The 22,647-nt window shown below is 41.8% G+C and overlaps 2 protein-coding genes across 6 annotated transcripts in view; one reads left to right on the top strand and one right to left on the bottom strand.

Annotated features, from left to right (window-relative positions):
• Positions 1-543, top strand: part of UNC93A (unc-93 homolog A) — a 46,669-nt gene extending 46,126 nt beyond the window's left edge. The window contains exon 9 of the mRNA XM_033935375.1: positions 96-543. The gene's annotated coding sequence lies outside the window, so the exon portion shown is untranslated. The remainder of the gene's footprint in view (positions 1-95) is intronic.
• LOC117356310 (FERM domain-containing protein 6-like) overlaps positions 1-22,647 on the bottom strand; it is an 89,052-nt gene that overhangs the window by 22,724 nt on the left and 43,681 nt on the right. For 3 of the 5 annotated variants that reach the window (XM_033935370.1, XM_033935371.1, XM_033935372.1), the window contains exons 7-12: positions 20,004-20,069; positions 15,683-15,751; positions 13,927-14,101; positions 10,518-10,841; positions 6,844-6,972; positions 1,841-1,969 (exon numbers count right to left, since the gene is read on the bottom strand). In XM_033935370.1, coding sequence (XP_033791261.1) covers positions 1,854-1,969; positions 6,844-6,972; positions 10,518-10,841; positions 13,927-14,101; positions 15,683-15,751; positions 20,004-20,069 — 879 coding nt within the window. In that variant the 3' untranslated portion in view covers positions 1,841-1,853. The remainder of the gene's footprint in view (positions 1-1,840; positions 1,970-6,843; positions 6,973-10,517; positions 10,842-13,926; positions 14,102-15,682; positions 15,752-20,003; positions 20,070-22,647) is intronic. The other 2 variants (XM_033935374.1, XM_033935373.1) reach the window with 2 other exon arrangements.

Below are 22,647 nucleotides of genomic sequence, written 5' to 3'. Positions count from 1 at the left end.
GTGGCTGGCAACCACTGCTTCAGCTTTTGCTCTTTTTCAACTTTCAGCAGGTGAGCATTTTCATTTCCCTTTTGGGTTTGTGTTTTGTGTTATAGGGTAGCCTGGATTTGGCGCTAAGGCCCTGAAGCAGTGGTTACCTGGCCCTCAGTGCACACAGGTGATCGGAGCATTACGTACCTCAGTAGTGGCTATACCCTGAGGGGAATGGTATAGTCACAGCACAAGATCACGGGCAGTGTTAAGCCTGCCAGAAGTCTTTTAAAGATAAAAGCTAATGCTTTAATGAACTGTTAGCTATAGTCAACAGTACAAGGACTCTGGCTAAAGAGCTTAATTATCCTGTGCCTGTCTTGTGAGGGAACAAGCAGAAGAAGATAGCACATGTTTTGGTGCTTTCCGACTTTACTTTACAACTGTGAAGAAACTGCATGTTTTGTTTCCTTGAACTTTTTAACATGGACATAATGTAGTGCCAAGGAAGGCACCCGTTTATACCCTGAAGATGGAACACCCTGGAATGGGGTTAATAATAAAAGCTTTGTTTTGCACTAGAAAAGTATCTTTGCCTTTTACTTGATAATAATCCTATTCAAGGCTATTCCAGGTACTGCTCGGCTGGACTGTGCTGAGGTTCAGGGTTCCACCTTTGGCTGACCCTGCACCCCACCACAAGGCATACTATTTTACTCTTCCAAAGTACACGTAAACATGCCCATATGAATATCTTTTTATAACATGGATAAAAATATGCATGTTATTGAACTCAGGTACACCTTAACTTTATTAGAGGGCAATTTTCAGTCAGGCTGTTTTAACCGGCTAAGTATCTTCCAAAAACTGCCCTCATTAACTACAAGTTTCAAGTTTAAAGGCTCCTTTATACGAAGGTGCACTAGCGGTTTTAGCGCACGCACTGGATTAGCACGTGCTAGCCGAAAATCCACCGCCTGCTCAAAAGTAGGCGGTGGCAGCTAGCGCACACAGCAATTTAGTGTGCGCTATTCTGCGCGCGCCTTTGTAAAAGGAGCCCTAAGTTTCAAGTTTTATTCGACTTTGATGAATCGCTTATTTAGTTTTACTAAGCAAGATACAAAAATTAATAAAATATAAACATACATTTCTACACACAGTTTAAAATAGTGGGGTAGACAATTGGACATACAGACCAACTAATACAAAAGGTGATAGGGAATAGAACTGCAATTAAGTGTTTTTAAATTTCAGAGGAGAGACATATATGGTAAAAAAAAAAAAAAGCAACAATAGGACGGGGGAAAAGAAAGAAAAGAAAAAGGAAGAGAGAGAGAAAAAAAGAGTGCCATTAGAATGCAATATAGGGCTCCTTTTACTAAGGTGCACTAGGGCTTTTATGCGCGGAATAGAGCGCGCTACATTGCCGCGCGAGCTAGACCTTAATGCCAGCACTGAGCTGGCATTAGTTCTAGAAGCATAGCGTGCGGTGTAGCGGGTGGTAATTTCCTGCATGCGCTAAAAACGCTAGCGCACCTTAGTAAAAGGAGCCCATAATGCAGTACAGAGCTATTAAGCAAAAATATTTATCTAGGATGACTCCACATAGATCTATTTCTGCTATAAAGAGTGAACGTTAGTCAGTTTGGCTGTATTTTGCTGCAACAAATTTGGGATTCACCAGTGCTTATGAAGAAGTTTCTGGGGTCCGTTGATATTTCTAGGGAAATCTAATCTAATGCTTGGTTTTATATACCGAGACTTCAATCCAAGAAAGCTCGACTCGGTTTACAATAATTAACTTAACAAATACTTGTATAGGTTCACTTTTAACTCAGATAAAATGCACAGTTCTGATGGAGAATCTCACCTTGTCAGCAATCTCAGATTAAATCGCATGAATCAGCAGCGTTTTCTTCTAATGTAACCTTGATTTGAATATTCCTCCATGGGTTATCAACGAGGAACTCATCTGGCTCATCTACTGAAAGCACCACTTCTGCAAAAATGAGATACAGCAAAAAATTAATTTGGATCATTGTGCTCTCTGAGCATTAATCAGAAATATACAGACAGTCCCTGGGTTAAGAATGGGTTCCATTTTTTAAACTGTTTTTAAGTTGAATTTATATGTAAATTGGATCCTAGTATTCTTCCAACCTTCTCCACTTCCTTGAGGGCCCTCTTGCATCCCTTTCTATCCATTTCACTGTTCCCTCTCCACCACCACATCAAATATTCCTCCCCATCAAATATTACTTATCTCTCTTCCCCATTCATCTCTACCTCACTCCTCTCCTATCACCATGCCAATTAATTCTCTCTCCCTCCCTATGCCCAACAAATTCTCCTTTCTTTATCTCCCCATGTGCACCATCTCTCTTTCCCTCTCACTCAGACACCCAATTCTCCCTTTCTATTCCCTCCCCCACCAAAGCATCTCTTGCCCTCCCTCCCTCCATACTTCCATCCTATGGCTAATGCTCCCCTTCCTCCCTCCATTCTGTGTCCCAAGTTCATGCCCCCTCTCTCCTTCCTTCCATGTCTGAAGTTTGTGCTCCCTCCCTTCCGAGTCACAATGCACCCCTTTCCCTCCCTCCCGTGACCCAATGCGCCCCTCTCTCTCCCTCCATTCTGTGCCTCAAGTACTTGACTCTCTCCAACGGGTGTTTACCTTCTTCTGGCTGGCTCCTTCTTCCTTATAGCCGCAGTCATTTCTCTGCACAAAGCCATGGGCAGTGGCTCCTACCTGCGTCCCACGGCTGAGCTGGAAGCCTTCCCTCTGACATCAGAGGAAGCTCCTTCCATGTCAGAGGGAAAGCTTCTGGCTCAGCCTTGGGACACATATAGGGGCCACTGCCCAAGCTTTGTGCAGAAGGAGGAGGGAGCCGGCCAGAAGGTAAACACCTGCAAGAGGGAGGCACCTGGGTTAACTGGAATCTTAGGCTTCTCTCCTAGTGCATTCTTGGATGAACTGGGAGTGGCCTAAGATTCTGACTGGCCAGATCCCTTAGGCCACCCCCCCATGGGAGTGGCATAAAAGATCTGGCCAATTGGAGTCTTTGGCCAATCCCAGTGCATCCCTCCTATGGGAGGGGCCTTAGGTGCCTGGGACAATCAGGACCTTAGGCCCTCCCTGGTGCATCAGAAGGCCCACCATTCTGTGGAGGCGGGTCAGCCAATGAAAAATAGGTACTGGTGGGATCTGGTGGGCTTCGGGGGTGGGGGTGGGGGCATGCCTTCAGGGGGGGTTCCAGCAGGAGGGTCTGGGCATCCCTTCTGTCGATGATCATAGGAGGGGGGTTCCAGCAGGAGAGAGTGGCCAATGATCTTTGGGAGATGGGTGGGGAATGGGCATTCCTCCTGCCGGGGGATGTCTCGGGAATGGGTGGGTTTCCGGCAGGAGGGAGTGGGCATCCCTCCTGCCAGGGAATGTCTTGGAGGGGAGGGGTAGCAGGAGGGAATGAGCATTCCTCCTGCCGGGAGATGTCTTGGGGGATGGCAGCAGGAGGAATTCAGCACTCTTCCTGCCTTGGACATTAAGGGGTAGCAGTGGGGCCTTCGGAGGTTCCTGCAGGATAGAGTGGGCATTCCTTTTGCCAATTGTCTTCATGGGAGGAATGGACAGGTCCCCTGCTGCAGCCACTAAACTGATCGCAGCAGGGAGATTCCCTTGATGCGATCAGCTCAGTGGCAATACAATTCTTTAACCGGCGCCTGCGACAATGATGACAGTTAGAGAATCGAGATAGTTAGGCATCTGTCCATCAGGATAGACGTGATTCTGTATAGAACGCCCATATGCTATTCTCAAAAGCAGCTTAGGCAGCTGCTGAGACTGGACGTCCTATACAGAATCTGGTCCTGATTGTCTTCATCTGACCACAAATAAAGAAGATCCTGGAGTACAAGGAATTTCCCATGAGAATAACTTGGAAGGAGAAAGTGGCTTGGAACAGCTTTTTCGCGGTGGTTTGGGGCTTCCTGAGCAATCACAAGACCTAAAACTATATGGAGTTGGCTGAGAATCTGATGAAGAATTACAGTAAAATGGGCTGTAGGATGTCTCTTGATGCTCATCTTAAGACATTCAAGGAGAACATGGGAGCATACTCAGAGGAGCAAGGTGAGTGGTTCCACCAGGATATACTGGACTTCGAACCCTGCTACCAAGGACAATATACGAGACATAATGGAAGACTACAACTGGGGACTGAGCCATGAAAATGACTTACAATATAATCACAAATCTCAAAAAACTACTCACTTCTAAATCTTCTGTGATCATTTTTATATAACTTCAATATAAATACATTTTAATTGTAAGTCATATGTTGCTTTTTATGACTTTATAAGAATGAAAAGATGAAAATTTGGCATTTTTACATTTTAAATAGGTAAACTGCAAAATTTGACTATCCTGGTCACTAAAGCAAAGTTTTATGGAAATAACAAGCACTTTCTATACTTTTTAGGCATGAGCAATTAGGGCTGGATTCTGAAACCGGCACCCAAGTCGGTGGCCTTAAAAGTGGCTGTTGATCGCCTGTAAATCATCCTTTTTTTTTTTTTTCTTTATTTATTAGATTTAATCATTACAATACCTTAGTAACAAACATTCATGAATGAACACAAAAATTAAAAAAGTAAATTCCATTTAAGGAACAACAAAAATATATGAGGAAACTAATCAACCATATCCTAGTCCACATTATTACTGATAGCCAGTAATTTAAATTAAAACATCAAATCTTTATATGTACTATCTAGGAACAGGCAAATGGCTTTTATATATATTATACCTAATCCTCCAAAAGTAAACTAAATAATAAAAATTAAACTTTCAACAAAGGTTTATCTTTAATAAAATCTTCCACCTGGGCTGGGTCAAAAAACACGTATTTATCACTTCCATATGAAATCAAGCATTTACAGGGAAATTTCAAAAAGAAAGTAGCTCCGACTGCCAAAACCTTAGGCTTTAGCTGAAGGAACTGTTTCCTCTTGAACTGGGTTTGTCTAGAGACATCTGGAAAAATTATCACCCGTTGACCACAAAACATTTCTTGTTTTTTCAGGAAATATAATTTCAAAATATCTTGTTTTTCAAGCTCTGTCTTAAAGGTCACGAGAAGAGTTGCTCGTTTATCAATTATGTCTTTAGATGACTCCAAAAACTGTGATACATTCAAACTATCAGGTAACACTATTCTATCCATTCCACCTTCATCTACCTTTTCCTTGGTATCTCTTGAGATGTAATATAGATTATCAACCTCAAAGGTCTCCACTTTAGTATAATGCAATATCTCCCTCAAATACATTCTCAAGAGCTCCATCGGTGAAAGGTAATGTGTGATTGGAAAATTTAATAGGCGAAGATTTTTAACTCTGATAGCATTTTCCATTTTTTCTAATTTAGCATGTGTCATCATACTATCCTTTATATTAGAAACAGCACTAGCTTGTAAATTACCTACTACCTGATCTAACTTTTCAACCTTCACAGCTGTTTCTCCAATTTTATCATTTTGTTCTTTAATTTTCACAGTTACATCAGATGAAAATTGACATAAGTTCAAAACGGTTTTTTGTAAAGATGACTCTATTCTGTTAATACTAAGCCAAATTTGGCATTTTTACATTTTAAATAGGTAAACTGCAAAATTTGACTATCCTGGTCACTAAAGCAAAGTTTTATGGAAATAACAAGCACTTTCTATACTTTTTAGGCATGAGCAATTAGGGCTGGATTCTGAAACCGGCACCCAAGTCGGTGGCCTTAAAAGTGGCTGTTGATCGCCTGTCAATCATTCTAAGGTGCCAGTTACAGAATTGCGACTTTGGGGAATCCCCGCCACTCAGCTGATGGGGGAGGGGGAGAAATTCCTCTGTGACAATCAGCTGATGCAGTCCAGTGGCAAAGATAGGCATCTGAAATGTAGGCCAGGATTTTCCAGGCGTGAATCGTGGCAGCCGCATTAGCTCGTCTAATGCCACTGCTGGTGTTGGCCATGCCTACTTTGGCGTTTTGAATTCTAAAGCGGCTACCTAGTCGCGATTCCAGTGGCCATTTCAGCCGCCTTTTATTTAGGCATCAATAGGCGCTTCAACACTACCGAGTCTGACTGCATTTTTCAATCACTTAGGGCACCTACCACGGTCTAAATTTAGGAACTAGTTATAGAATTTCTCCATTAGGAAATTACACTTACTGCTCAGGAACAACAATCATGTTACATAGGCCCTCTTTTACTAAGGTGCGCTAACTGATTAGTGATCGCTAATCAATTTAGCGTGCTAAATGCTAACGCGTGCATGTTAGTCTATGGTCGCGTTAACGTTTAGCGCGTGCTAATTCAATTAGCGTGTGCTAATCGGTTAGTGTACCTTAGTAAAAGAGGGGGATAGTGTTACTTTTTAAATTCAGAGTGTTATTTTGCCACTGTAGCTGAAAAGTGTGCTATCTTATTTCGTTAAGTGCCAATTTGCAGAAACAAAATTTTATGTTTTTGACAATGTTTCAGATCATTGATTCAATCATATCCACATCATTCTTTTCTTCTCCCTCTCATAAATGCTCACACACACAGATTCTTTACCAACTGTGGCAGATCTCTCCTCTATCGATATTGTCTATGTTCTTGTCTGTGTCCTGTCCACATATTACCCCATTTTTACTTTTATTTTAACTTAAATTTTAGCATTGTAAACCAACCAGATACTTGTTGATGGTGAGTATATCAAACTGTGAATAAACTTGGAAACTTGGATCCTGTCTCAGGACTCCTTTAGGATCTCATCAGTTATCAGTGTTGGGTGTTATTTAGACAGGATAGCATGTACAGTTCATAGGAATATGGAGAATCTTACCTTCCCAGAACTCTTCATCTAAAACAGAGGAATCGACAGACTTTTCATCAACTGCATCCTTGATCTGAGTAAAATCCCATGGGTCATCAACAAGGACCTCTTCAGGCTCATCTACGGAAAGCTCTATTTCTGCAAAATATGAGAAAGAGGTTCACCTCTTTTTGTTTCCTCCCAGTTACTTTGAGGGTTGAAAATTAAGCCCCCCCCCCCCTTTTACAAAAATACAATAGCGTTTTTTAGCGCAGGCCAGCGAGCTGAGTACTCTGCACTGCTCCCGACATTCTTAGGAACTTTATGAGTGTCAGGAGCAACGCAGAGCATTCAGCAAGCCACCCTACGCTAAAAACCACTCACTATTTTGTAAAAAGTGTGTGTGTGTGGGGGGGGGTATATTATTTGTCTTTCAGAAAGCATTATGGATAATAGAGCACACACTTTACATCTTCGAACAGACCACATGCCACTGAGTTTTTGATGAAGTTCACGAGTTTAGCATTAAAAGAAAATTATTTTATGTTCAGGAATCAAATTAATTTGCAAACTTTTGGAGTGGCAACGGATGCCACATTTGCACCATCAGCAGCAAAACTGAACATGTCTTGAGTTTGAAGAAGAATGGATTACTCTTTAACCCTTCAAACAATACATCTATAGATGATATAGCTATGTAGATGACGTGGTCCTTTTATGGACTGGTGGACAAAATGACTTGGTTAAGTTAATGCAATGGTTAAACACCAGTTCTTGCATTCAATTCACTAGTCAATATTCCCAATTTAAGATAAAATTTTTAGATGTGGAGGTTATACAAACCGAAAGAAGTTTCCATGAGAAAGGTTTATACCAAATCCACTGGCAGAAATACTGTACTACAATACGCATGTTGTCATCCAGCGTCCCTCAAAAATACGAGGGGTTGCTTTAAAGTCCCAGCTTCCTAAATTCTAAGCGTTACTTTGCCACTGTAGCTGAAAAGTGTGCTATCTTATTTCGTTAACTGCCAATTTACAGAAACAAAATTATGTGTTTCGACATTGTTTCAGATCATTGATTGAACCATATTCACGTTATTCTCTTCTTGGTTGGGCGGAGAACTTTTCCGTATTCAGAAGGATTTGCACACAGACATTATTATTTAAATCACAAACTAAATGTTTGATGAAGAATTTGAAACAAAGGGGATATCCAAATAGAATTTTGACTAGGGCACACAAAAAAAGAACTAAATACAACAATCGTGATTTGTTACATAAGAACCTATGAGCTGCCATACTGCGATAGACTGCTGGTCCATAAAGCCCAATATCCTGTTTCCAGTAGTGGCCAACTCAGGTCACAAGTACCTGACAAGATGCCAAACAGTAAAATATATTTTACTAGTCTTTAAGCCCGTTACATTAACGGGTGCTAGAATATGTGTGTGTGTGTCTGTATTTATTTCTTTCTCTCTCTCTCCTTAGCCTATTTCTGTATTTCTTTCTTTGTCTTTCTTTTTCCTCAGCTGTCCAACACCACCCCTTGCCTGCTCCCCCTGTCCATTCTCCCTTCCTTTTTCTTCCCCTGTGTCCACCACCACCCCTTCACTGCTCCCCTTATCCAGCAGCAGCCCTTCTCCCTTTGTTTTAACTCCCCCCTGTCCAGCAGTACCTTTTTTCTGTTCCCCCTGTCCAGCAGTAGGCCTCCCTTCCTTTTTCTGTCCCCCCTGTCCAGCAGCACCTCTTTTCTACTCCCCCTGTCCAGCAGTAGGCCTCCTTTCCTTTTTCTGCCCCCCCCTGTTCAGCAGCACTTCTTCCCCTGTCCAGCAGCAACCCTTACCTCCACCTACATCCACCTGAAGCTAACACCTACAACTCTGCCCTCCACCGCCGCCATGGCCTGCAGGCACCGACAGCCTCTGCGGCCTGTTCCGACACCCTCCTTGCCGCCTCTTGCCGTTCCCCCCCTTCCCCACCGGGGGAAGCTTGGTGCGTTTCGGCAGCCTCCTGTCTGCAGGCTGCCCACCCGTGGTCCCCGGCCCGTTCGAGAGTGGGCGGGTGTGCAGGCAAGAGGGAAGATCCTGGCAGGTGCGCCTGTGCCCCCCCCCCCCCCGTCCAAATCAGTGGCAGCAGTGAGGCGGCACTCTGGTGGTGAGTGATGGCGAGGGGGGAATTGCTCCGTGTTCTGGCCTGCTTCGAATTCGGCACAGAAGCACACCTCACGGCGTCAGGAATCACGAAGTTTCAAGAGTGCATGCGCGCTCTAGGGTTTTATTATTATAGAATAATATCCTAGGAATAAGCAGTGGATTTCCAACGTCCATCTTAATAATGGTTTATGGACTTCTCTGTTAGAAAGTTATCCAACTCCAAAAACCAGACCTACTCTCTATTCTCCAGACACCTGAAGGGTTTTGGGCTAACTAAGCCCCTTATACCAAATGTTTGTTTTGAAGTTTGGGCTCAGTTAGCCCAAAACCCTTCAGGTGTCTGGAGAATAGAGAGCAGGTCTGGTTTTTGGAGTTTCAAGTCATTTTGACCCCTCTCATTTAGAGTAAGGCTCTTATTTCTAGGAAGTTATCCAAACCATTTTTAACTGCTTTCACCAAATTCTCCGACAATGAATTCCAGAGTTCAATTACACGTTGAGTGAAGAAATATTTTCTCCTATTTGTTTTAAATCTGCTACTTAATAGATTCATTACATGCCCCTTAGTCCTAGTATACAGGCCATTGTGAGTCAGGTGGCTGACAAATATTTTTAATGTCAACATACTCATTTCACACGCACAGGGCTGTGAACGGCTGCCACTGAGCTCCTCGGCGTACCAGTTAAATTATTACTCCTGGAGAAGCCATGTTTGGAAAAATTCAGGACTGAGTTGAGGAGAAGGAAAAAAGAAAAAAAAAACCCCACACAGTTTCACAAATTTATCACATGGTGAAGAATTCCTGCAGAGCCGAATTGGAGTATAAATTGTGGGGCTTGAATAAAAGAAAACATCATCCATGAGATAAGTGCCTCTCCAGCCTTTTAAAAATGAGACTGTTAAAGAAGTGTTATTGTCAAAATGGATTATTGATAATATCGTCAGTTTATGATTGGTGGACACCAAGGGCTCCTTTTACGATGGTGCGCTAGCGGATTAGCACGCTGTAGCACGCGCTAGCTGAAAAACTACCGCCTGCTCAAGAGGTGTCCCATTAGATAGATCTGCCGCACAGTTTTGATGATAGTTTGATGTTTGATGTGTTCTGACATTGACCGAGAATGCCTGGGTAGAAAAGGTGATAATCAGATCAGGTGTTTGAAACAAAAGGAACAAAAATGGATTTTTAGTCTGAATACCTTGGAGCACAATGGGCTGAATAATGATATCAAATAAATATAGTTTTGCAATTTAAATGCACGGTGGTGTGACCTGCAGTACCGTATTAAAAAGCAGTATAGTTCCAATCATTCATGCACTCTCAAATTCTGGATCCTAGGCATCAGAAATGTAGGCCAGGGTTTTACAGGCTTACATTTCTGGCGCCCAAGTTCCAGCCAATAAGAACTGGATTTATTTTTTTTAAGATTCTGCTGTGTACTTGTGAATTGGAATGGTGACTGCCATAAAATGTTGAGTTTGATGGACCTTAGGTATGACATGGTATGGCACATCTTATGTTCTTATTAACAACAACTTGCTTTCTTACCATCATACTGCACGTCATTGGCTAGTCTGTCTTTCCAGCAGCTGTTGATTTGCAAGCTCCAATGGCCAATGGTTGAGTAGCATGATTTTTCCTTCTGGTACGCGTGATCCATCCTGAAGGTATGCTCCACTGACATTTGTTGCCTCGAACTCGTGTCTCTGCCAGAGCTGTAGGAGCTGATATGTTTATCCGTGGACTGCTGAAATAAACAATCGTTCTGCACACCGTCCTTGTTGCTTCCACTCTTGTGAGAATGCTTATCCAGCTGATCAATACCCATCTCAAAGGTGTCACTGATGTAAACTTCCCTATAGCACTCCTTCTCTAGAAGGCAAAATTTAAAAATATTAGATCCACTGACCTTAGGTTTCCAAAGGTTTTACCCCCATATTTGGATGGAGGTGTACACTTGTTTTCTTCATTTCATGGCTGGAGTGTCACAGCTAATCAGTTCATGGCATTTTCCTTATGTTATCTGATTTATGGAGTGATTTATTTACAACAAATTGTGGACTCCTGATGCAGGTGGATACGCCAAAACATGTCAGGCCCCCTTTTAATTGTACACGAAGGACAAAGTTAGACAAGTTCCTGCTGAACAAGGACGTACGCTGATAGTTCAAGTTCAAGTTCACTTTATTTTTGATGAATCGCCTATTTAAAACATTCTAAGCGATGTACAGTTAAAAACAGATTATAAGGGAACACATAGTCATATTAGTAATACATTAATAACAGCTAAATAAATATTTGTTAAATAATTACATAAAACAGAAAAGATCCCTATATATAATGTTAAAAACAAACATGAAAAGAGGGAAAGGGGGGAAAAAGTTACAAATTTTTCTCTTTATGGAGGAAAAAAACATAAATTAGGGAAAAAACATGAAAAGATAGGGCTAGTCTCAGTTAAGGCGCTGGTCTTTGACCAGAGGGCGGCCGCGTGAGCGGACTGCTGGGCAGGATGGACCACTGGTCTGACCCAGCAGCGGCAATTCTTATGTTCTTATGACTCCAATAAATATTGATTGCCATTTTATTTGGACAATGTTTGATCATCTCTGTTCTTTGTGTTTCTTTAGCATACTGTACCTGAACATAACTCACCTTGAGCTATAACTAGAAAAACGTACAAACCAAACACAAATAAACAAAAAATGTGCACCAATGCTAATATTCTAAACCAGTGGTTCCCAAACCTGTCCTGGGGGACCCCCAGCCAGTCAGGTTTTCAAGATATCCCTAATGAATATGCATGAGAGAGATTTGCATATAATGGAAGTGACAGGTATGCAAATCTCTCTCATGCATATTCATTAGGGATATCTTGAAAACCTGACTGGCTGGGGGTCCCCCAGGACAGGTTTGGGAACCACTGCTCTAAACCTTTATGTGTGTAATGGGTGCACAAATGTCCACATCTAGTTTATAAAATTTCCTTTTAATTCTCTCATTCTATAACAGATCACCTAAATTCAAGTGTATTTTAAGCACTTAAATTTATGGAGAACTGCATTCACAAGGGTAAGTGAGGGGGTAACGTGATGCATGCTGCCTGGTAAGACGTGCTACACTCAGGCTCTGCAATCACCCAGACAATATCAGCTATTCCGCCCCCCCTATATATTGGCCCGAAGCCCCGTGGTTTTGCATATGTCGGTGCATGAAGATGGGAAGATTCCCACAGTGACCTTTTTAGGGACGGGGAGCAACGAATGCTTATAAAAATCAAAATCCATAGATGCTAAATTGAAGGTGAGCACTTCAAAGATGGCGGACAACATAGTAGAGGCTCTCACTCCAATGGGCGAATGGGCGTAAGAAATTTCCCACATGGTGACAATAGCCTTAGAAGACCATGTGAATAAACTGCAATCGACAGTAGAAGGCATAAATGAAAAGTTTGACTCCTTAACACAAAGATTGATGATACATAGGACATTGTGATACATAGGACATTTCGGACCCCTGAGGAAAGAATGTTTCTCCGAAATACGGACCGTGTTCGGTCCGTACTCCATGTATAAGAGAGTCACTTTTTTGGATTACAAATTTTCATATAGTTTTTGAATAAACATTCCTGCACCTTGTACATTCCACTTTGAAGCCAATGCCCTAGACCACTGGTTCTTAAATGTGTCCTGGCGGACCGCCCCCCCCCCAGTCAGTTGGATTTTCAGGATATCTCTAATGAATATGCATTGCAAATCTGCATCATGCATATTCATCAGGGAGATCTTGAAAACCTGACTGGCAGGACAGGTTTAAGAACCATTTTCCTAAACCACATTGACAAAATTAGGAATCTATGTGTGAAGTGGAAGGACATCTCGTTGACTTTACCAGTGAAAATGATTATGCTTACAGTGGTATAAGGCAAGACTAACGGCCTCTTTTACAAAGCCGCGCTAACAGCCCCGAAGCCCATAGAGATTTAAAGGGCTTCGGGGCTCTTGCTGCACGGCTTTCTAAAAGAGGCCGTAAGTTCTGTACCTTATTTCCAGGAGCACTCGAGGTCTTTTCCTCCTAGCACATAAGTTGTCAGTAGTGAACAGCCATTTCTATTAATGTGGTTTATAAAATGTTGAGTTGTTATTTTAAAATGTGTATAGCATGCATTGATATAACCATTTTATTAATAATTAGGGCACTGAATCCCGACCAAAAATAAATTCATTGAGCTTTCTGTCAGAAGCTGTGCAACATTCAGAGCTATAATACTGGGGAAGGATCTCCAGAGAAGATACCCCTTTTCTTCCTTTTCTAGCTGCAACAACATACACAGTGCCTTCCTTGTCATGTATGCACTCCATTTTTATTTAGTTATTTAATTTGTTTTCAATCCCGTTGTCCCCAAATAGCTCAAAACAGGTTACAGGTTAAACAATCATATTATACAATTTGCACTGGATTTGCCATAATTTCAGTACTTGATTTGAAATACTTGGAGAGTCAGTGTTTGAGTTCTTGAAGAATAATGACAATTGTATATATTTTAACAGGAACATCGTCACAATTTCCAGATGTGATAATAAATGCAAAAGTGATATGTCAAAATGTCTAACCATGAGGATATTAGAGCATTCACTCCCCCCTCCCCCCATTTAACAAAATTGCGACAGCCGTTTTTATCACAGGCCAGCGCACTGAGTGCTCTGCGCTGCTCCCGACACTCATAGAGTTCCTATGAGCGTGGTGAGCAGCGCACAGCATTCAGGGCACCAGCCTGCACTAAACGCTACTATTGTGGGTTTGTAAAAGTGTGTGTGTGTCTGGGGGGGGGGGGGGTCGGTGAGGTCAAATTATGCAAGGAAATCATTGTGTTATTCTTCATAATTTCTCTGGCTTCTCCAACTGGAAGAAACACAAAAGAATAAAAAGAGATCGTCATTGTGAAACCATCACATACCTTCTGCATCCTCTCTCTTTCGGATCTGCATCATTATAGGCTGTACATTCAAGTGGAATCGGTGACTGTTGCTGAGCAACTGTAGTAAATACCTTGACCGAAAAGGGCAACCCGTGTAATACACCAGCTTTTGGGCAGAGGGTAAGTCATCAGATTGTATAATAAATTTCTTCCCCTGAAATAATTAATTTCCAATTTGGTGACTGTAAAATGGTAGGAACAGAGTAAATGGTGACATCCAGTCCGCCCAATAATTTGATTGCAGTATAGCTTAATCATTCAATGTTATGTGAAGTTAGCAAATAAAACCATGTACCATTTTATCCATTCCTATATTATGCCTAATAATAGGGTGGAAACTAAACCTAAAATTGCCAAAAACAATTCAACAAAATACCAAAAAAATATTTTGGCAATAAATATAGAAAGGGCCTTAGCCCCTCACTATATTAGCCAAAATGGGGAGAGTACTAGAAAGTTTTAGTGAATAAGTAAAATACAGCAACGGCCAATGAAAAAAGAGAGACCTCAGTACTGGGGAACTGCGATAGGTCAATCAACTAGCAGTGTAGCCCCGGATAGACAACTCATGTTTGACTAACCAGTTGGCTATAACTTAAATATTTACTCTTTTAGAGGTTACCCTTGAAAAAGCCAGTTTCGGCGAACCATGTTGGCTAACTATCCCCAGCCGAATGGACAATTCATGATCTGAGATAAGTGATACTAAAAATAATAATCATGAGTACAAGAAAAGTTTATATTTAAAAAGTTTGTACTTAAAAAGAAGGGCTAATGATGAGGTTGGTGTGTAAAACTTAGCAGCTATGAAAAATTTTTGAGCGTGTGGAGGGGCATTTTCAAAAGATACGTCTAAGTCCAATTTGGATGTATTGCGCTGTACATCCAAAGTCGGCAGTAAGAAAATACGTCTAGAAATATATTTTTATGAAAATCTTCTATCTGGATGTCCAGGCCATTAGGACGTCCAGACCCTGTCATAATGTCTATCTTTATACACATTTTCGAACAAAATTTCATCCAAGTCCCAAATGGCCAGAACAAGACCATTTGGATATGGGAGGGGCCAATCCTATAATGGACTGGCCACCCAGACATGGCAACAGAGCAGTGGGGCAGCCTCCCTGCTTAAATCACTTCCAGCCCACCCAAGGGGGCAGTGCTGGGGAGGAGTGCAAGGTTATTCTCTCCTCCTACCCTACTACTACTAATCATTTCTATAGAGCTACTAGACATACGCAGTGCTGTACATCAAAACACAGAAGAGACAGTCCCTGCTCAAAAGAGCTTACAATCTAGTCAAGACAGCCAAACTGGACAAGAAGGTACATTAATAGACATTGTTCAGGTGGAGGAATTACAGAGAGAACGATGACAGATACTGGTGCTTAGCAGGTGGGTTGGGGTTTGGAATTGAAAGCAGCATCCAAAAAGTGGGTTTTGAGTCTAGGTTTGAAGACTGCCAGAGACAGAGCTTGACGTACTGAGTCAGGCAGTTTGTTCCAGGTATACGGTGCAGCAGAGTAGAAGGGACGGAGTTTGAAGTTGGCCATATGGGAGAAGGGTACAGATAAGAGAGACTTTTATTTTCATGACTGCTGGCTCTTCTTAATACTCTTTTTTGCTAGAGTTCTTTATTAAGATGCAAACTTTGGAGTAATAAAATATTTAAACATAGGAAGTTACTTCAATTGGAAAGTTGTCATCTACAACATTTTTGTTTATTGATACTTACAAGGAAGGTGAATTTCCTAATAGTTGACCAGTGGAAATCATAGAGTAACTGACGAACATGGTTCACGTCCTACAATGAATAGAAGTGATATAAATATATAGTCAAAGTCCAAGACAGCAATAAGTCAAAGTAAGCTCCCCAAAAGAAACTTTAATTCAACACACTTGAGAATGTAATTAACAAATCACCCAACATGTTTCGCCAACCAATAGGGCTGCATCAAAGCATTTAGGGCTCCTATTAAAAAGCTATGTTAGTGATTCCCCCCGTGACAAATGCACCAAAGCCCATTCAATTCATATAGGTTTCGATGTATTTGCCACGGGAGAATTGCTTTCATGGTTTTGTGTAAGGGGCTCTTAATACTGTTAAAAAGAGATAAATATTATTAAAATATGAACATAAATATAGGCAACATACTGAAACATATGTAGCTAAATAACAGAAAATCAAAACTAAAAGTAACTCAATCAAAATCATAAGTATTAAAAAGTTTGTATAAAAAGCATAGTTTATTAGGATTTTATATACCACCTACCAAAGTTATAAGAACATAAGAGATGCCGCTGCTGGGTCAGACCAGTGGTCCATCATGCCCAGCAGTCCGCTCACGCGGTGACCCTTTTGGTCAAAGACCAGCACCCTAACTGAGACTGGCCCTACCAGCGTACATCCTTGTTCAGTAGGAACTTGTCTAACTTTGTCTTGAATCCCTAGAGGGTGTTTCCCCTATGACAGCCTCTGGGAGAGCATTCCAGTTTTCCACCACTCTCCAGGTGAAGAAGAACTTCCTTATGTTTGTACAGAATCTAGCCCATTTCACCTTGGAGAGGGTGAACAACCTGTCCTTATCTACTAAGTCTATCCCCTTCAGTACCTTGAATGTTTCGATCATGTCCCCTCTCAATCTCCTCTGTTCAAGGCAGAAGAGGCCCAGTTTCTCTAATCTTTCACTGTACGGCAGCTCCTCCAACCCTTTAACCATCTTAGTTGATCTTCTCTGGACCCTCTCGAGTAGTACCGTGTCTTTCTTCATGTACGGTGACCAGTGCTGTATGCAGTACTCCAGTTGAGGGCGCACATTGGTCCGGTACAGCAGCATGATAACCTTCTCCGATCTGTTCGTAATCCCCTTCTTTATCATTCCTAGCATTCTGTTCGCCCTTTACGCTGCCGCCGCACATTGTGTAGATGGCTTCATTGACTTGTCAATCAGAAATCCCAAGTCCCTTTCCTGGGAGGTCTCTCCAAATACCGCCCCGGACATCCTATACTCGTGCTTGAGATTTTTGATACCAACATGTATTACTTTACACTTATCCACATTGAACCTCATCTGCCATGTCGATGCCCATTCCTCGAGCCTTATTATGTCACGTTGTAGATCTTCACAATCTCCCTGCGTCTTCACTACTCTGAATAACTTTGTGTCGTCCGCAAATTTAATCACCTCGCTCGTCATACCTATGTCCAGATCGTTTATAAAGATTTTGAAGAGTACAGGTCCAAACACCGAGCCCTGCAGCACCCCACTGGTGATGCTCTTCCAGTCCAAGTATTGCCCATTCACCCCCACTCTCTGTTTTCTATGCTCCAGACAGTTTTTAAACCACGTGAGTATTTCTCCCTCGATTCCATGGCTTGCAATTTTCCGAAGTAGTCGTTTATGCGGAACCTTGTCAAACGCCTTCTGAAAGTCCAGATATACAATGTCAACCGGGATGCCCTTGTCTATCTGCTTGTTTACTCCCTCGAAGAAGTGCAGCAAGTTTGTCAAACAAGATCTGCCTTTTCTAAAACCGTGCGGGCTAGTCTTCATCAGACCGTGTCCGTCAAGGTGATCAATGAAGCGGTCCTTTATCAGCGCCTCTACCATCCTTCCCGGTACCGAGGTCAGACTCACCGGTCTGTAGTTTCCTGGGTCTCCCCTCAAACCTTTTTTGAAGATCGGTGTAACATTTGCCACCTTCCAGTCCTCCGGAATCTTTCCTGTTTTGATTGACAGATTGGCTATTAGTTGAAGCAGTTCAGCTATGGTCCCTTTCAGTTCCTTGATGACACTCGGGTGGATGCCATCCGGTCCCAGGGATTTATCGCTCTTAAGCCTATCGATCTGCCGATATACCTCTTCTAAATTGACCGTAGACCCTGTCAGTTTCCCATTTTCGCTTCTAGCATATAGCCTGATGGGTTCCGGTATGCTGTGTATATCCTCTTTGGTAAATACAGATGCAAAAAACGTGTTTAGTCTGTCGGCGATTACTTTGTTCTCCTTTAGCGCTCCCTTTATTCCTAGGTCATCCAACGGTCCCACCGCTTCCTTCGCGGGTCATTTCCCTTTAATATATCAAAAGAACGGCTTGAAGTTTTTTGCCTCCTTGGCTATTTTTTTCTCATAGTCTCTTTTTGCCACTTTTACCGCCTTATGGCACCTGTGTTGATGTTTGTGCTTATTCCAGTTTTCATCTGTTTTTTATCTTTACTATTCTTTAAATGAATATTTTTTTGTCTTTGATCGCTTCCTTAACCTCTACAGTGAGCCACGCCGGTTCTTTATTCTTTTTCCTCTTTGATCCCTTGTTGATACGTGGTATATATAGATTTTGCACCTCGGTGACCGCATCCTTAAAAAGAGACCAAGCTTGCTCCAGCGTCTTTATAGTGTTTATCCTCTTCTTAATTTTCTTCCCCACCATGCATCTCATCCCTCCGTAATTTCCTTTTCGGAAATTTAGGGCTGTGGCTGTCGTTCTGGACCAACGTTTCATATTGTGATCGCTGTTTCCCAGTATCCCTTCTACTTCTATATCCTGTGCCGGTCTCGCAGCCCATTTAGAACTAAGTCCAGAATTGCGTTTCCTCTTGTGTTTTCCTTGATAAGTTGCTCCAGGAAGCAATCACCTACAGCATCCAGGAACTTGGTCTCTCTAGTGCAGCCTGAGGTGCCTAGGTTCCAGTTTATCCCCGGATAGTTGAAGTCGCCCATAATAACTGCGTTGCCTCCCTTGCAGTTTCATTTAATCTCATCCGTCATTTCTTCATCAATTTCTTCGGACTGCCCTGGGGGTCGGTAGTAGATGTCTATTCTCGTTTCTGGCCCATTTGTTCCTGGAATTTTGACCCATAGAGACTAACTTATCTGTCCGTTGTGGCATGTTCTCTCCAGTAGATTCAATTCCCTCTTTGACGTATATGGCAATGCTTCCTCCCTTTTGAGCTACTCTGTCTCTGCGGTATAATTTGTATCCCGGTAGCACCGTGTCCCAGACATTTTCATCAGTCCACCATGTTACCGTGATGCCGTAAGCGGTTTTACAATCATGTACTCAAGCATTTTCCCTATCTGTCCTGGTGAGCTCACAATCTATCTAGCGTACCTGGGGCTATGGAGGACTGAGTGACTTGCCCAGGGACACAAGGAGCAGCACGGGGTTTGAACTCACAACCCCAAGGTGCTGAGGCGATAGCTTCAACCATTGTGCCACACACTCCTACATATAAATATTGTAATTAATAAAAACAACTTAGGAGACAAGTAAAATAGCAACTCATATACGCAAATGCAAGTGCAACCAACAAAAGCACACTAGACTGGAGACAGCTGTTTATATAAACCAATTGAATGAACTAACAGCAACAATGGAGTCCTTTTACTAAGGCGCGCTAACCGATTTAGCTCTTGCTTAAAGATTAGCATGCTCTAAATGCTAAGGCATCCATTATATTCTATGGGTACCTTAGCATTTAGGCCCAAATTCTATAACCAGCATCTGTTAGGCACCTATTCTGGAAGCGCCTAACTAGATGGGCGCCTATCTAAATTGAATAACAAGCTCAATTAAGCTTTTTAACCAGCACTAATTGAAACGTAGGCGCCTATCAAGAAAGAGCGATTCTGTAACAAGGCGCCTCTAAAAGTTTAGGTGGCCTTCAAAAAAAAATAGACGCTATGCACGTTAGGCGTGGGCGTGGCTTCGCGTTAGGCGCCTTGTTACTGAATCGCTGCTCTTAAGCGTGCTTAAGCGCTCGCATGGGCGCCTAACTTTTAGTTGCGCCTAGAGCTGGCCTATTTATTGGGCGCCTCCAAAATAGGTGCCGCACAGCGCGATTCACTAAACAGCGCCCAATTTTACTCGAATCGCACTGAACGGTGCCTAATTCAGCGTCTAACTTTTAGGCGCTTCTTACAGAATTTGCCCTTTAGTGTCCGCAAATCTTTAGCTATGCTGTCTGCTCTAACCCCTTATAAGTACTTCAGGAACCAGAGTGGAATTACAGTTTCATTATCACCAATCGGTTACGTAAATTGTCATCACATCACCTGATATATACGGATTCCTCGCAGAGTCAAACCCAGGACAACAGTCTGACAAGTTTCCTTCTTATCCTGTAACAACATAAGTTGTTTAGATCAGTTTAGAACTAGTTTGCTACTTAGCAGCAATATGATGTCCAGCAGAGGAATTTTGTCCAAATAACGAAGCCGTCTTCCTTTTTCTTTTCTTTCAACCATCTTGTCTGTTCTTTGCTCAGTACTAATAGAGCATTTCTCTTTTTTATATGTTAGAAATGTTGCAATCAAGCTATTATTCTTCCACTGAAGAATAGTCAACTGTAGGTTTTTTTTTTGGGGGGGGTTGTTTTGTCTTCAGTAAAATATCATAAAAGACATGTTTTTACTAAAATAAAAATTTTTACTTTATTTTCAGTTTGGCCCTTTTTTTCCTCATTTATGGATGGTTTTTTCCCCCCCAGTTCATTTCATACATTCATATTAATAATAATAAAAAAAATAGAACTGTGCCCTAATTGCCTTTAATTATGTTAATCTGCAAGTTAATGTGAATTAAATCGATTTAGTATGCGTTTTTAAGAGGCACTAACAAACAAAATGAAGACTAATGAACACACATCCCCTACTTTTCACTGTTGCCTCCCTTGACATTCATTCAGCTGTCCTACTTCATTTCAAGTAAATCAAGAGAAAACCAATGAGATCAAGTTTCCCCAAACCAATTAGCATTTTGCCACTTAATACAAACAATATGCACTGGAAGTGAGCTAATTCTCCAATATCCAAGAGCTTCTATACCTATTGCCTCATTGTCATGTTAGGGTCATAGGGCTCCTTTTACGAAGGTGCACTAGCGTTTTTAGCGCACGCACCGGATTAGTGCACACTAGCCGAAAAACTACCACCTGCTCAAGAGGAGGCGGTAGCGGTTAGTGCGCATTAAGACCCTAACGTGCCTTTGAAAAAGGAGCCCACAATGTCCCACTATTGTTCTGTCACTGTGTATGTAAAATTTGTAATACAGCAACACCCCAAAAAGACTTGTGGTTACCCAATTGTTAAATCAAATACTCACAACCACTGGTAAAAGAAGAAATGAGGCTGAAGGTGTTTCTTCTATAAGCCTCAGAATGTGGAGCTGTCTACCCACTTTGGGTTCTCTTGTGAAAAAGATTCTTTTCACTTGCTCCTTTTTACATCACCGGCTTGAACCCGCCCCACCTCTCGCTAAATTTAAATGTTTTTTTTTGATCACCTTTATTAGATTTTATTTATGTTTATAAAGTTATTTAAAAAAATATATATTTCTAATTAATTCTTTACTTGAGAACTCTTGACTACAGACAAATTAACCTAGCAGCTCATCTCAGAAAGCAGAACCGGCAGATAAATGCAAAGTCAAAGTTAATTCAGTAACAAAATCACTGATACTTATCTTAAAAAAGTGCTCTGGTGCTTTAAAGTGCTTTAACTTACATTCAGTATCTGTAGAACTTTAAAATGCTTTTAATTCATGCTCTGTATCTATAGAGCTTAAGCTGTTGCTTGTTTTACTATCCTTAATCCATCGTCCGACGCGGCCTGCGTTTCGCGGGGCAAACAGCACTCCCGCTGCGTCAGGGAAACATTTAAGCAATGCTTCTGTGAGCAGTGCAAACACTCCTGCCGGTTCTGAGTAAAATTTGTAGCCCGTTCTGGGCTCTTCTGGGAGGACGAGATTTAAAAAAAAAACTATCTCACTCTTAACAAAACTGTGCAAGAGGTCTTTAGCACCAGCTGGCATGATGAATGCTCTGCGCTGCTCGATGGTCATAGAGTTCCTATGAGCGTCAGAGCAGCGTAGAGAATTCAGCACACTGGCTGGCGCTAAAAACCTCTTGCACGGTTTTGTAAAAAGGGGGGTAATTAAGGCCCTCTTTTACAAAGGCATGCTACGCTTTTTAGCATGGATTTAGCATACGTTAAATGCTAATGCATCCATAGGATAACATATATGCGTTAGTAATTAGCACGTGTTTAGCACGCAATAATATTTAACGTGCGCTAAAAAGCATAGCACACCTTAGTAAAAGAGGAGGTAAATACATTTTGTCAGTTCACTGGCTGCTTCTTTTAAGTAGGTCCCTTCTTGTATGTGATGATACATTTTTTCAATTCAGTAAGTTTTACAGAAATTTGGTACTGATATACGAGCAGCAAGGAATGAATACGATGCAAGAAGCAAGAGAAATTAGGAGAAACAATGATCATAAAACACTTGTTGACCACCGTAAATTTTATATAATTAAGGCCCTCTTTTACTAAGGTGCACTAACTGATTAGTGCACGATAAATGATTTAGTGCGTGCTAAACGCTAACGCATGCATGTTAGTCTATGGATGCGTTAGCGTTTAGCACGCGCTAATTCGATTACCGTGCGCTAATCGGTTAGCGCACCTTAGTTAATGAGGGGGGTAAATGTTTCCAGAATGCGACCACTGGACACGACCGCCGGACACTCAAGGCACAAGTTTTCCATAAAAAAAATCATCCTTTATAATACCGGGGGCCTCAAAATAGTACCTGGCGGGCCGCGAGTTTGAGACCACTGATCTAAATTGTATGAATTAAACCACTTGGAAGAAAGAGAGGGCAAGGGACACATTGGTGTAAGGGAGCAAGAGAGAGGAG

Source organism: Geotrypetes seraphini, chromosome 3 (assembly GCF_902459505.1).
Source record: "Geotrypetes seraphini chromosome 3, aGeoSer1.1, whole genome shotgun sequence".
Lineage (NCBI taxonomy): Eukaryota > Metazoa > Chordata > Amphibia > Gymnophiona > Dermophiidae > Geotrypetes > Geotrypetes seraphini.
This window is presented reverse-complemented; position numbering and strand designations above follow the sequence as displayed.